This window comes from Pleurodeles waltl, chromosome 7, assembly GCF_031143425.1.
Source record: "Pleurodeles waltl isolate 20211129_DDA chromosome 7, aPleWal1.hap1.20221129, whole genome shotgun sequence".
In the NCBI taxonomy this organism is placed as follows: domain Eukaryota; kingdom Metazoa; phylum Chordata; class Amphibia; order Caudata; family Salamandridae; genus Pleurodeles; species Pleurodeles waltl.
Genome location: NC_090446.1, coordinates 1028596737 through 1028612454, shown reverse-complemented (window position 1 = coordinate 1028612454; position 15718 = coordinate 1028596737). Strand labels below are relative to the sequence as shown.

The 15718-nt window shown below is 45.4% G+C and overlaps 1 protein-coding gene across 2 annotated transcripts in view; it reads right to left on the bottom strand.

Annotated features, from left to right (window-relative positions):
* The window catches only part of LOC138245867 (actin-related protein 2/3 complex subunit 1A-B-like), a 151451-nt gene that overhangs the window by 80179 nt on the left and 55554 nt on the right, over nucleotides 1–15718 (bottom strand). For both annotated transcript variants that reach the window (XM_069199846.1, XM_069199847.1), the window contains exon 3: nucleotides 3552–3656. In XM_069199846.1, coding sequence (XP_069055947.1) covers nucleotides 3552–3656 — 105 coding nt within the window. The remainder of the gene's footprint in view (nucleotides 1–3551; nucleotides 3657–15718) is intronic.

The following is a 15718-nucleotide window of genomic DNA, read 5'->3' as shown; positions in this document are numbered from 1 at the left end:
GCCTGGAATGGCAGGGCCACCTTCAGAGCCACTTTGGAAGTCGTAATGGAATCCAATGTCAGCAATTGAGGCTAGGGAGCAAGATGTGGAGAGTTTTCAACAGTAGGTCAATGGTCGTCCGAAGCGTTACGTCTCCACATAAACTGTCTGGGACTGTTGGCAGGTTCCTTTACCATCATGTCCCTCTCCCCATTCATGAGCAACTGTTGCATCCTGCTAAAGATGGACAATGTGTCCACGATTTGTTATATCAACCGCCTGAGAGGAACCAAGTCACTCCTATTGGGGAACATTGCCAGAGAGTTCTGGCACTTTTGCCTTTTGCAGACGATCATGCTTGTGGCAGAATTCCTTCCAGAGAAGGACAATCTGGTGGCAGACTGGAATTCTCGGTTCCTGGTAGACCCCAGCGATTGGAAGCTCAATCTGCCTGTCTTCCGGAATATCATATATTTTCTAGGCCCTTGTCACATAGATCTTTTTGCATCTTGACTCAGTTACCAACTTCCGAAATTTTACAGTTGGAGGCTGGATCCAATGGCCCTAGCAACGGATGTTTTTCTGCAGGATTGGTCAGGGCAGATGAGCTACACTTTTTCTCCCTTTTCCCTGATCTGAAGGGTGGTGGAGCAAACCAGGCATCAATCTGCATCCTTGATTCTTATCACTCCTGTGTGGAAGAGTCAACCATGGTTTCCCTCCCTTCTGGAGTTGTCCATAGCCCTTCCCATCCTTCTTCCCATCTTTCCTCAACTCCTCCTGGACCCAGTGGGATCCCCCACCCTCTTCTATTGCAGGGACAACTGACCCTTATGGCATGGAAAATATCAGGAGACACGGCCAAGCAGAAGGCATTTCATCTTCAGCTGCTGCATTTATAAACCAGGCGTGGGCACCATCCACCCAAAAGAGATTTTCTTTGGCATGGAGGGAATGGGTAGGTTAGTGCCTTCGAGAGAAGATGGATCCCGTGGGATCCGAGCTCAAGGTTGTTTTAAATTTTCCGTCTGGGTGCGCCAAATCTGGATTTTGTTACAGGTCGGTAAACAATTTCAGGTCAGCTATTTCAGCTGGACATGAGTGTATAGACGGTAAACCTGTGGTGTGTAAATTACTTAAAGGTATTAGGGTGGCCAATCCATCCAAACCACGTTATTCACAATTGTGAGATGTGAATGGGGTATTATCTTTCTTGAATGCCTGGCCTGACAATTATCTGTTATCAATGAAACAAATGTCAGCAAAATTGACCATGTTACTGTGCTTCATATCATGTCTTAAAGTATCAGATGTGAGAGCTTTGGATCTTACAGGTGTTTCTTTTCTCATTTCCAGAAGGACAAATGCATGGGTTATTCTGCATTTCCACACAATGATAATCTATATACTGTGAAGTGTTTAAAGGTGTATGAGGAACATACTGAGGACCATACTGCTAGCCATAGGAATAATCCCCTAGGACATCTTCTTATTGCAATTCAGAAACCCTTTCGTCTGGTGTCAGCTTGGCCCGTTGTGTCTGTTGGGTCATGTCTGAAGTGGACATTGATGAATCTGTATATGGTGCACATTCCACCAGGGGAGCCATGGCTTCAAAAGCTTTTACTTTGAGTTCTAGGTTGGAAGATACCCTTTGTGCAGCCGATTGGTCGGATGATTCTATGTTCAAAATGTTTTATCATAAACCAATTGTGCATGTTTCTTCTTTGGTTGTTGATCAGCTTCGAACCAGCCTAATCAGAGCCTCCGGTTCAGACACAGAATACCAAATTTTCTATCTTTATAACTAGAATTTTAGATTCTATTAAGGACACAGAGGTGAGGATTATCCCACCTGTTGGGATAGGTAATCTGTAAGAATCTATTGGTGCTTGCATTGCATTGGTGTGTTAAACTGTATATTGCCCTCCCTTGATTAGTCTGTTAAGGTCTTTTCAGTAACAGATTCTAAACAGACGTCAAGCCTCCGGGGTCTTCTGATATATGAGTTTGACAGCCGGAGTTTTGTTTCGCCTTGGCTCGGTTGCACTTTCTGGGAGTTCCAGTTGGCCAGTCCCCCTTCTTTAAGATCAGTGTTATAGACTGCCTTTGCAAAAAAAGAGGAGGTCAAGATGGTGTCTCTCAGCTCTGTATGCTATAATGGACTACCATTGGTGGGTTAAGATAGAGGCGCAGTTCAAAGCCTCTGGGTTTATAGTGTGTTTACTTTACTTTCTGGACTGCTCTTTGACACACCGTTGTTCCCTTGTTCTCTTTAACAAGATTGTCAGTTTTTTCTGGTGGCGGATGCCCAGAAGGTTGGAGGGGCCTTTACAGTAGGTCAGTGGAATTTACAGAGGGGAACCAGGCCCTAAGAGAGGAGGCAACGAATTTGAAACAGAATGAGGGCAGGGATTAGGGTTATTTACAAAGGAGCTTGGCACTTACAAATAGGCAAGAGTTAAAAAGTAGAGCAGGGAAGTTCAAGGGTTTTGAATACCAGAAGGTAGTTGGACATTGGGTAATTTGTAAGGTAAAAGGTAAAGGTGTTGTTTTAGGGGTTGGGTGGGGGGATAGGTGTTAAGCAGATGCTGTTTTGTTTAGTGAGGTACATCGTTTTTTTAAGGCAGGATGCTGAGGGATAAATTGAGATAGACACCTGTTCCAATAAAGCGGCCTTTTGCACACACATTAAATGGTAAGTGGTCTGTCTGGACTCATTTCACCCAAGATTTCTTTAAGTAACAACTGGAAACGTGGAAAAATTACCACCGTTCATTTCCTTTATCTCGAGCAAACCAATGTAACGCAAAGAGTGTGCTGTAACTCAAGGCTAAAATGTACATTGAATCACACATAAATATTTTCTACAAAAAACTTAAGCGCTGCTCGAATGCGCATTGGAAATTTTGCACTTAAAATAACATATGCTGCAGAAAACAGTAATTCTAGGACGGTAATTACTGAATTTGGCACAAAGGAGGTGCTCGCCAGATAAATAGGCACCATGAATTTCTCCTTTGTACACCCCACAATGTTTCCTGGCTACTAATTATTTCAGGTTCCTCCTCTCTCTTTCAGTATTTGCCTTTTTGGGTGACACTGCCTCCTACAATATATCTTAATTTGTGATAAGTAGCCTGCCTGTAACATTGAGATAGGGCCTGATTACAACTTTGGAGGAGGTGTTAATCCGTCCCAAAAGTGACTGTAAAGTGACGGATTTACCATCAGCTGTATTACGAGTCCATTATATCCTATTGAACTCGTAATACGGCTGGTGGTATATCCGTCACATTTGGGACGGATTAACACCTCCTCCAAAGTTGTAATCATGCCCATAGAGTCATATGTTTTCTCTTTTTAGGCACTAGACCCTGTGGAGTTCAGCATATTCAGGATTCTATGCAATTGGTGTTTTCAAAAATATAACTGCCAGTGAGTTGCAGAAGGAGAACGCCTTTTACCTGTAGTTTGCGACTTGGATGAGTTTGTACTATATAAAACATATTATATTACATTTTCAGTAAAGATCTACTTATAAACATGTAAAAAATAAAGCATTATTTAACCTGTAATAAGTCCATTGTGCTCGGTAAGGTCATGGATTTTCTTCCACTGGTTCTCACATTTCTGATAGATCTGCACCACATGACTATTTGGGCTGATGGCAATTTCTGTAATGAGAAACTCAGTTACTTCAGCATCTGATCACATGTTGCAGTATTAAGGCCTACAGTAAAACAGTTATGCACACCCGGTGGACTCTGATGCAAATGGACACACAATATACCAAGGACATCCGGCTTTTCCTCACACAGGCTAACACAATAATAACATATTAACATCTTTTCATTGAAATAAGGTTAACACAGAGTTAGTTGGCTGTCGGCAAGGGTGTAGGAGACATTATATTTCTGGGGGACACAGAGAGTTTTGGGGTTTGCCGAACCAGGGGTTTGACTTGCAGCGGGGGCTCCTCCGCTATGACGGGGGAGTAATGCCTCCCTCCCACCAGCAGAAGCAGCTGCAAAACTTTATAAAGTAAAATGATAATAACCAATGTTTATTATGGTTTTATTTTTAAAGGGGCAGGGCCATGGAGGATGACAGGGCTGGACGGGGAGTGGTGTGCACTCCCCTCAGTGCGCCTGTGTGTTTGGCCGGCTGTCTCAGGGTGGCCAAACACATATGCACACTGAGCTCTCGGAGACAGCAGGCCCAGGCTCCTAGTCTGCCTGGGAGCCCCAAGCCAGGGTGCTCAGGCCAATCCTAACACTGCTCTCATGCTGCCAGCAGCATGAGAGCAGTGTTAGGATTGGCCGCAGGGCGGTTTGGGAGCCTGCACCTTCAGTACAGCCCCTGAAGACCAGCGATGTGGCATGGCAGGGAGTCAGGTAAGTTTATTTATTTATTTGTTTGCTTGTTTTGTCATTGTTGTCTCCCCACCACGCCACTTTAGTGCGCTATGAGTTGCGACTGCTGACTTGTCTCTAAGAGCCAAAGCATCATAAGATGAGCCATCAAAAGAAGTAAATCAGACACCAAATTTCATAAAAATATGATTAGAACTTTAAAATGAAAAAAATAGGTGCATACAATAATACTGAATGAAGTGGCTTTTTAAGTAATATTTTTTAAGCATGAAACACTCAAGAGTACTCCATCCCCTGATCACATTGTCACGATTTACCTAATAAGTGTCATGTTGTCATATTTTCTATTTCCGCCGCCCGCCAAGCGGGAACCGCCAGAAGACCGTACCGCGGTCAAAAGACGGCGGTCATTCTGGGTTTCCCACTGGGCTGGCGGGCGACCGCCAAAAGGCCGCCCGCCAGCCCAGTGGGAAACACCCTTCCATGAGGAAGCCGGCTCCGAATGGAAGGTGTGCGACGGGTGCAGTAGCACCCGTCGCGAATTTCAGTGTCTGCTAAAATTCAAAGTGGGGCCCTCTTACGGGGGCCCCTGCAGTGCCCATGGCCTTTGGCATGGGCACTGCAGGGGCCCCCAGGGGCCCCACGACACCCCTCACCGCCATCCTGTTCCTGGCAATCGAAACCGCCAGGAACAGGATGGCGGTGAGGGGGTCAGAATCCCCATGGCGGCGCAGCAAGCTGCGCCGCCATGGAGGATTCCCCTGGGCAGCGGAAAGTCGGCGGTACACCGCCGACTTTCCGTTTCTGGCCGCGGCTGTACCGCCGCGGTCAGAATGTCCAAAGGAGCACCGCCAGCCTGTTGGCGGTGCTCCCGCGGACCCCGGCCGCCAGGGTCGGAATCACCCCCTGAGTCTCTAGTTGCCAGAGGTATACACTCTGTCCAAGTTGGGACCACATTGCTAGTCAGGGCAAGTCACAACACAGCCTAAATTATTCTATGCTCACCTGAGTGTAGTTTGGCACAGAGCAGGCAGGTTTATCTTAGAAGGCAATGTGTAAAGTATTAGCGCAAGAACTCAAACAGTAACACAATGAAAACACCGAAAAAGTACTCCATACCAGTGTAGAAAAATAGACATTATTTATCTGAATCAAATAAGACAAAAATGTCAAGAATCCACTGTACACAAGTAAAGATTTGATTTTTGCAAGAATAACTCTTAGTATAGCGCTTAGAAACACAATAGCTCCAACTCGGGCTATTGAGATGTCTTCATGAAGTTGTTCCCAACAGCCTGACACCACTCGCGAGGGAGTGCGTGCCGGTAAACAAGGAAACAAAGATATAGCATGGAGCTGGGGAGATGAGGTGTCGCTGGGGCCGGTGTGACATCAGTTCCTTCCTGCAACCAGGGAAGTGAGGCATCAGTTCCTTACTGCTACATAGAGGAGGTGACGTGCTGGTTCCATCCGGTTGTAGGGGAGGCGATATGGTATAGATGGTGAGGCGTGTGGGGTCGATGAGTCTAGCAGGTCAAAACGTAGTGTCAATGTCGCTGTGTTGCGATCACAGTGCAGGACTTCAGTGGTGTCACGTCAACGTCGGGCTTACGATGAAGGCCACAGTTGTTGCATTCAGCAAGGACCATGGAGCAGGCAGTAGTGTAGCGTCAGATAGAGGCACCGGTTCGGGAGTCGCTGAAGTCGATGGACTAGCTAATTAAGTCTTTGTTGGCCCTGAGACTTCAGAATAAGAGGCACGCTTGGAGAGCACGTGTGGAAGAAGACAGAGTCCTTCTAGCAGAGTCAGGAAGCAGCAGGCAGCAGGGCAACCAACAGGATAGCAGTCCTTCTAGAAAAGCAGTCCAGATGAGTCCTTTGGGCAGCTCACTAGTCCTTCTGACAGAGTCCAGTTGTAGATCCAGGAGTGTCTGATTTGGTGGGATCACAGATCCAGTATATATATCCAAAAGTGCCTTTGAAGTGGAGGAAACTTCAGGGTGGTTTTAAAGTGCACAAGTTCCCCTTTCAACCCAGCCCTGTCTGCCAGGAGCCATGTGGGAGTGTTCAGTCCTGTGTGCGAGGGCAGGACACTGGCCTTTTGTGTGTAAAAGAGAGCCCCTCCGCCCCCCCTGCCCAGGGAAACCCCTGTTTATGCAGATGAATGCAGATGCAGCTGAGTATCTACCTTAGGGGTGACTTATATAGACGAAAAGGGGAGTGTAAGGCTTAGCAAGTATTTTTAAATGCCAAGTCGAAGTGACAGTGAAATTGCACACACAGGCCTAACAATGTCAGGCCTGAGACATGGTTAAGGGGCTACGTATGCGAGTGGCACACTCAGTGCTGCAGGCCCACTAGTAACATTTAAATTACAGGCCCTGGGCACCTCTAGTACACTTTACTAGGGACTTATAGTTAAATCAAATATGCCATTTGGGTGTGAGCCAATGTTACCATGTTTAGGGGAGAGAGCACAAGCACTTTAGCACTGGGCAGCAGTGGTAAAGTGCGCAGAGTCCTAACACCAGCAAAAAAGGAGATCAGAAAGATGGAGGGAGGCAGGCGAAAAGCTGGGGGAAGACCACACTAAGGCGGTCAGGTCTAACAGATGGACAATATTTTTCTTGAATGTAATACAAGATTATATTATATTAACAATGTATAAGTGAGGTTTTTGTAGAGTGTTCATTTACTTCAGTATGGCCTTAAACTGTATGATTAAAGAAAAAGATACCCAGTGAAATAAAGTGATGAACAGTGGATCAAAAAATGTTGTCAAGTGGGGAAGTTGGGATTTGAGCCCAGAACTGCATTTTGTGCAGGTCAGAGATTGTAGGGTCTTCTCTCCTCAGTTTAACATCCAAGGTCAGTCATTTTATTTATTCAGTTATTCGTCTTAGAAGATGAACTTCAATACACTTCTGATGGATACTTCTATTCACAGATTTCTCACTTTACAATATTCCCCTGGCACCAGATTAGATCCATAGATTTTTTGTGGGAATAGTTCCATGAGCCACTTGGTGGCATTGTGCAGCTCTGCAAAATCTCCATACCACCACAGAAATGATGAAACGGAGCTGCATATAATTGCTATTCCTGTGCAGTGGTGTCAGTTCCTTTATTTTCACGCTTTACCACACAGATCTGGAGCTTTGCTGCTGAATGTGTTCGCTTTTTGACGACTTCTACATTTTTTCAAAAGTGTGTTAAGAACAATATCCGTATCTAAAATAACTAGAGTCAAGCCATGCCATGACTGCAGAAAGCAGATGTCAGTCAGGGAAAAGTGCCCTAATGCACCCGATAATGATTTGAGACCAGGAGGTGAAGTTGTTTATCACAAATACATGGTATCATATATTACAGTCTTCATGTGGATCTCCTCTTGCTCCAGTCACAAGGCTCTTCCCTCAACCGTCCCACCTCCTGCTCAATGCCCTCTGGTAATTCGTAGTCCAAGCCCAAATGCAACCACAACAAAAGCAAGTGGAACTCACCCTCATCCCACCACTCTGACACCAAAGACATGGTGTGAGGGCATCAAGATGTAAGTAGCACTGAGGTCAACAGTATTAGAACTGATTCTTCAGCTGTTCATCATGCGTTTCAAGTTCTTCAGTCCATCATCGACCATACAGCAGATTGAGACCTTCAACAGGGCAGTCCTGCAAATCTTCAGTGTGCTTCCAGCTCCCTATGGCCTGCTTTCAGGGCTCCTGGAGTCCTAATGACCTCCGGTTGTTTTACCACCAGCACTAGCTTTCCCTTTAAGACCTGTCACTGGGTCACTGATGCCACCAGCACTGGTGGATGATCCAGTGCCAATGCTCACTTTGGATCCCAACTAATGTCGGTTCAAGCCTGCCAAAGTTGTGACATGAAATTAAAAAGGATCAACCTGTTGTCATGCAGCCTAAATCTAACCCAGTTCCTCTACCACTTCGCAGCTATCAACAGAGGCTCCAATATCTTTTTGGTTCTGACTCTGATCCTGTGTCAGAGCAGGGTGCATCCCAGGATGTTGATGATGGTAAAGGGGATGGCTTGCCCCTTCCATACATTATAGATATAAAGTATTATACTTTGATTTACAGAACGCCAATGGACTTGGTGCCCCTCCTGAGACACAGCCTGACACACCACATGATCCACCAACGGAAGAGCCTCATTTGAAGTGGCAGTTTGGAGGGCAGCTGAGGAACTAGAATTGTAGCCGTCTTCCACTAAGACTAAAACAAATGTTCTGACAGAAGTTCTGCACCTTGGAACAGCTACATCTGAAACCTTACATCCATTTATTGATGCTCTCACAGATACTCTGATGGCTGCTTGGGTGAAAACAATGTTCTCGCCCACCCTTGAGTAGGCAAGTGACCAGAGTTCATACACCTGTGCTTGGTGACCCAGATTTTCTCACCAATGATCCCACTCCAGCTAGCCTTTTTGTACAGGCCTCAACTAACGAGGTGAATTCTAACTCATTTCCAACCAGTGCTCATGCAGAGAATCCAAAGAGATTGACACCTTTGACAAAAGTATGCTTTTCCTGCCAGTCTGGTACTGTAATGTGTAAATGCAGTTATTGGCGCAATAAAGGCATGCCCTTTGGGAGAAGAACAGTGAGATCATGCTGGCAACTCAGGAGGATCTTAGTATACACCGCAGGACGTAGCCGAGTATGATATCCATGTACGTTAGGATACCACAGACTGTCTTGTCAGGGCAGTCGGTACCAGGGTTGCCCTTAGTAGACATGTCTAGCTGAGGTCCACAGAGTTCTTTGGTGTTGTACATGCTTTGCTAATGGGTATGCCCTTTAATTGGTTTTGCCTCTTCAGAGAGAAAGTGGATTCAGCTTTTGAATGCTTTAAAGACAGTACCGGTACAGCAGGGTCCTTGTGAGTACTGAATCCTGCCAAACAAATACTGCCTGGATCCTGACTCAAAGTGAAGATCAGGCAGCTCATTGTGTCTCAAACTGAACCAGTTTCTACTGTTTTTGAAGAAAAGAGGTAGGAGCCCCAATGCCCTACATCAGAAACTGCCACTGTGGGCGCGGTCAAACTTTTCAGTTGGTGGTGTTTCCAGAGGGATTGGTACACCCATTGCATTCCCTGATTAATCATGCCTTTAAAAGGCAATATCTGAGTGTTGCGTAGGTTCTCATTATCCTAATGAGGCTAATGGATTCAGGCGGCAGGATCGCATAGATTGTGGGGTACTAAGTACAATTCCACAACATGTGACATCTGTCTGCCTAAGCCAGGATTTCCGGCTAACTAGCAGCGCCTCATCTCTACCCAAGAGCAGGGATAATTGTGGTAAGCAGGCACTTGACAAGAAAGACTCCTCAGGGGAATCGTGGTCGATCAGATCTTTCTCTGAGTTACTTTATTCTCACACAGGCAAAGACAGACGGAGGTAGAATATAATTCAATAGGAATTTATTGAAGTAACTGCATCTTAGATAAAATGGCATGTATTGCAATGATTAGGATGATAAAACACAATAAAAGCTAAATTTTGACAAGGAGAGTGAACAGTCCCGCCATACTGTCACTAGGAGTGATATATAGTTCTCCTACCTAAACTATGTTAGAGCACAGCATAATAAGCCTTAATCTGCCCTTCAGGTTTCCCCCCTGGCAAGACATCATCCCTCATACCTGAGTAACGAAGTCTGTAGTCTAGAGAGACACTGTCCCTATGTAGGCCAGGGGTTCAGCAGTGTAAGTAAGCAGCTGTAGTGAGGCAATCAGCAATCAGCATGCAGTCGTGGTCACCTGGCTGGAATCTCTCTCTAACTTGTATGGGACACAGTTTTTTTTAATAATAAAACAGTTGACATTCTATGAAAGGGCCCCCATGTAGAAATATGTCTGTTTCTGTGGATGTTGGAGACACAGCGTACCACTTTTGCCGGCAACCCTATCTGACTGCAGCCTTGAAGAAACCACAAAGTGAAATGAATGTCCTACTGAGAACCTAATGCTTTCCTAGGCGAAAGAACAATTAGAAAGAGAACAATAAAACACCACCACAAACATGGCTATTGCTGGAAAAATAAAGCAATGCCAAATAAAATGTAACTGGGCTAAAGTGCACAACGGCAGGTCTAGTTTGCTAGAATAATGTGTCTAAAATATGGTTAAAATAGCTATACAACATGAGACTCTAAAAGGTTGCTGACTACAAGACTAGGATGTGGCTGAAGTTGGCTATCATATGTAGGACCAGTTGGTGGCTATGAAGCAAAGTAGTATAGGGAGTTTATGCATTGTTATATTTGGACCTGGGTAGGACTCAGGCATCCCAAGTGTAATGTAGCATAGGTGCTTTGGAGAGGGTGAATTGGCAGGTAAGATAAATAGCAAAAAGCAGACAGAGGTTCACATAGTGGGTTGGGCAGGCTGAAGTGGTCACAACGGACTTTGGGCCACTTGCCAACTATTAAGAGTGAGGTGAACGGGAGATGTGCGGGAGAGGCACAGTAGAGTGAATGTGTGTAGGGAGGGTAAAAGATAGAGGAAATGTTATTTCGGTAAAAGGCCTAAGGATCCTTGGCAGAGATGTAGTAGTCAAGAGTATGTAAATAATTACTAACGGTTTGCCAGTACAACCAATATACCAGTGCTTTCTTTGTATTTTTCCAACAACGCGGACATTGCACATGAAGGAAAGAATAGCAGCACAGGGCACAGTGTTACCTAAGCATAGAAAAGCAATTCATTTAATGTCTACTAGGGCCTTAAGACATGATGTCTGGAAGAACGATTTGCTTGAGTGGGTGACAGCAGATTGCTGAATGGACTGAAAAGCTGCTTAGGTTTATAGACCCTCCGAACAACAGATCTCCCTGACCATTTGTAATGCAATATCCGGATGAGATGAAATGTAAATGTTGCAGATTGATCATAAGGTGCAATCGTAAATGTGAGTGTATGTGTTGGATGGGCGGAGGGGAAGGTGGATGTCAATACCTGTGTATGAAATGTACGTTTGCTTCTCTTTATACCTACAAAAGTGCAAAAAGGTTTATTAAAAAAAAGAATCCATGTCAAGTTTACTGTGCCAAGTTATTAGAGGGCCTTCACCAGTATTTATCCTTCAGGTCCCTCAAGACCTTCTGACATCCACAAGTTATTCCTAAACACAAAATTGACATTCTAATTATTTATAACAATGCTCAATTCTTAATCGTAACCATTACCATTATTTGGCAGACAAAAAAGCTGAAATAAAATGAATAAAAATTTAGCATATTGTATGAGAACGGAAGCAAACAGCTATAGGGGGTGATTCCAACTTTGGCGGGCGGCTACCGCCGCCCGCCAGGCGGGAACCACCATGCGCCCGCCATGCGGCCGCAATAACGCAGCCCCCATTCCAACATTCCCGCTGGGCTGGCGGGCGCTAACCATGTTTTCGCCCACCGGCCCAGCGGGAATGAGGCCGCAACACAGGAGCCGGCTCCTAATGGAGCCGGCGGTGTTGCGGCCGTGCGACGGGTGCAGTTGCACCCGTCGCGCTTTTCACTGTCTGCCATGCAGACAGTGAAAAGCAGGCCGGGGCCCTGTTAGGGGGCCCCTGCACTGCCCATGCCAGTGGCATGGGCAGTGCAGGGGCCCCCAGGGGCCCCAGGACATCCTTACCGCCAGCCTCTTCCTGGTGGTGTAAACCGCCAGAAACAGGCTGGCGGTAAGGGGGTCATAAACCCCAGGGCAGCGCTGCTTGCAGCACTGCCCTGGCGGATTATCACCGCCGGGGGAAAATCGGCGGGAAACCGCCGGCCCCGGCGGTGCGACCGCGGCTTTACCGCCGCGGTCAGAATGGGGAATGAAGCACCGCCAGCCTGTTGGCGGTGCTTCCGTCATTCTTGCCCTGGTGGTCCAAGACCGCCAGGGTCAGAATGACCCCCATAGTCTGTTATTGCACTAGTCTGGCAATGACCAGGCTAGCTAGCATGCAGCTTTGTGCCTGAACAGACTTCCATGCTGGGCCAAGAGTAGGCAGTGATCCACATGAACCCTAAAGTTAAATTAAAAAGCCTTAACGGGTTTTAAAAAAAAACAGCCTGTAGCTTTCCCTCTGTAGAATCCAGCTAAATGGAAATAAATGTTACCTCTCCCTGCTGTTTTTATCCTGCGCAACTGCAAAGAGCAGGAAACATCTTGCCTAACAATTTCCGCTCCATGGCTGCTGCTCACGTTGCTACTGGGTAGAGCCTGCAAGAGTGTATAACATTTTCTAGCTTCCGCGACTAGAATTTTCAATTCTATTAAGGACACGGAGGTGAGGATTATGCTTCTTTTCTATGCTTTATTTTTTCAGCAGCCTATTAGAAAGAAGATTTTTAGTACTACATATCCCATCAAACCAGTAATATCACGTGACCAACCATAGAGCCATGCCCTATAAAACCAGAGGATAACAACACACTTTCTTTGCATAACAGACACAGTTAATCCACTGAATCCGGACAGTCCAATGAGAACACAAAACCTTATTCTCAAGGAGAACAACACACTCCAGGAGTCAGAGTCCAACCAAAAGTCAATCTGGACGTAGCTGAAGAGTCCCATAATATTGATCCTAAAGGAACCTGAAGGAAGACGATCATTTGTCCTCTTGACCTATGAACAAAGAGTTGGAAAAGGACAAGCCATTAACATTGTCTCCAGAACCAAGGAAGACAATTATAACTATAATCCGAAATTTTGTCAAGGGAGAGAAAGTACAGTAGCACAACAGTTTTTGCAAATAACACATGAATGGAAGCATTAATACCAATGAATGACATCACTGGGTGGGATAATCCTCGCCTCCATATTCTTAATAGAATTAAAAATTCTAGTCGCGAAAGCTAGAAAATGTTATATTCTATGTCACGACCGGAGGCTCCGATTATGCTGGTTTAAATTCATGCCATTACTGCAGAATATATATCCATAATAGGTTTATAATAAAAGTAGAGTCTGAAGACCAATCTTTGGCACTTAAGGTAACCTCTAAACGAGATCCCAAAGAAAAATATTTGGACCCCATAGCTCCGCTTGCTGAAGGAGCTCAAAATGTTGACACATCTATTTCAGCTTCCGACAGAAGCCATTGCATCCATCTTGCTAAAGTAGCTAAGGAGACTGGATGAAATGGCTTCTGTAGGGCTATCAAAAGTTGACCTAACATGTCTGATCAATATTCGGCTGTACTAACCTCAAAATCCTTCACACATTGAACCTCACAAAGTTTAGAGTTAACCAGAAAAGCAGGATAAGTTACCAACCTGGTATTACACTTAATTCTTTGAGACATTACAAAAGATACTCCATCTGAAGAGAAACATCTCCCTGCTAAATCTAAGGCTTTTAACGTCAGATACCCTTTTCCATAAAATAAGACAGAGTAACATAGTCAATTTAGTCGATAACTGTTTCCTGGACAAATATTTGTTACTTGGCCAGGCCTCTAAAAACCCGAGGACCACATTAATGACCCAAAGTTCTGAGTGACTGGGAAAAGGGAGATTCAGCATCCTAATACCACGTACCAGTTTACATACAATGGGTAATTGGCCCACAGGTTTCCTCTCGATAAACACATGCCCAGCAGATATCGAACGGAAATTGTTGATGGAACTATATGCCATCCCCGACGCTGCTAGGGATTAAACTTTGCCTGAAAGTGACAGTTGACCTGTTTGAATCAATGGTTGCGGAAATCCCACTGGATCCAGGAGGAGATTCCAGGGCCAGGCAAGAGGATGGGGGGGGCACAAGCTATTTCCAGAATAGTCAGCAACCATGGTTGAGCCCTCCAAAAAGGAGATATCAGCACCAACTCTGCTTCCTGTCTTTGCAACTGCACTAGAACTCTGGGAATCATCACAAAAGGGGGAAAGGCATAGAAGTGGAACGGATTCCAATCTTGAAGGAAAGCATCCGTCATCCTCGCTCCCGGATCCAGGCACCAACTGAAGTAAGTTGGAAGTTGCCTGTTCAAGCAAAATACAAACAGGTCGATATTCCAAGGACCCCATTTGCACATAAGAGATCTGAAGATCCGAGCGTGAAGTCTCCAATTCAGAATGCCCGTCCGCTACCATGTTCCATTGCACCAGAAGGTATTCCGCTGTTACCGAAATGTGATTCTGGAGGCAAAAGTGCCACAAATCTTTGGCAATTTCCGTCAATAAGAACGGGTCCATCTGAGCTTGTTCACATGGCGAACCGCTAATATGCTGTCCATGCTGAGAAGGATGCAGCATTTTGCTGTGCCTGCTGCAAAACTCCGAATTGCGAAAGAACCTGCTAAGAGTTTCAGGCAATTGATACGTAGAGACAACTCTCTCCGGGACCAAGGACCCCACCTCCGTGGACATCTGACCGTAACGGGCTCCCCAATCCCAAAGGCTGGCATCTCCTTCTATAATCATTTCTGACGTAGAAGGAAAAATGGCCCTTCCATTCCACGCTTCCATGTGAGACAGCCACCAGGAGAGCTTTCTTTTCGCATCCTCCAAAAGAGGGATCTGTTGAGAATAAGGCAGGCCCTGTTCAGATGCATGATCTTCAAGCATTGAAGGGCTCTGTAGTGCAGGGAACCTGGGAAAATTGCTTAAATGGAGGAGCCCAGAAGTCCCACTATTCGGGATAGAGATCTCAGGATATATTCCTCCTGGACAAAGCTAACCTCAACTCTCTCTTGATGTTCTTCACCTTTGAAGAAGGGATAACAAGCTGGGCTGACTGGGATTTCATTAGAATTTGGACATAATGATTATGTCGTTGAAGTGTACAATGAGACAAACGCCCTGGGATCTTAGAGATTCCACTAATGGCCTCATTATCTTTGTGAAGCACCATTGGGCTGATGACTTTTAATTTGTAAAACTTGCTCATCCATTGAAATTGAAGGACATGTCTGTGGGGTGGGTATATTGGGATGGAACAAGAGGAGTCCTTCAAGTCCAAATGCACCATCCAATCCCCCACTTGAAGAATGTCCCTTAACAAATGGATCCCTTTCATCTTGAAATGATGGTAAAGCATCCATTGGTTGAATTCTCTCAGGATGAGAACTAATCGGGAACCACCTCCCTTCTTGTTGACCAGAAAAATGGAGTTTAGGAACTCTTCTATTGCATTTTATAAGAGAAGAGATTAGATTTTGGAATGAATGAAAACTTCGACCTAGTTGGGAAAAATCCAGCATGTGAGGAGGAGCCGAGTGTAGGGGAGTTTCACAAAACTCTAGTCTGAAACCCTGGACAGTTTCCAGAACCCATGGATTGTGGGAGATCTTTTGCCAACTGAGAAAAAAGAACTGGGTACGTCCTCTTAAAGAAACATCTGCCCAAG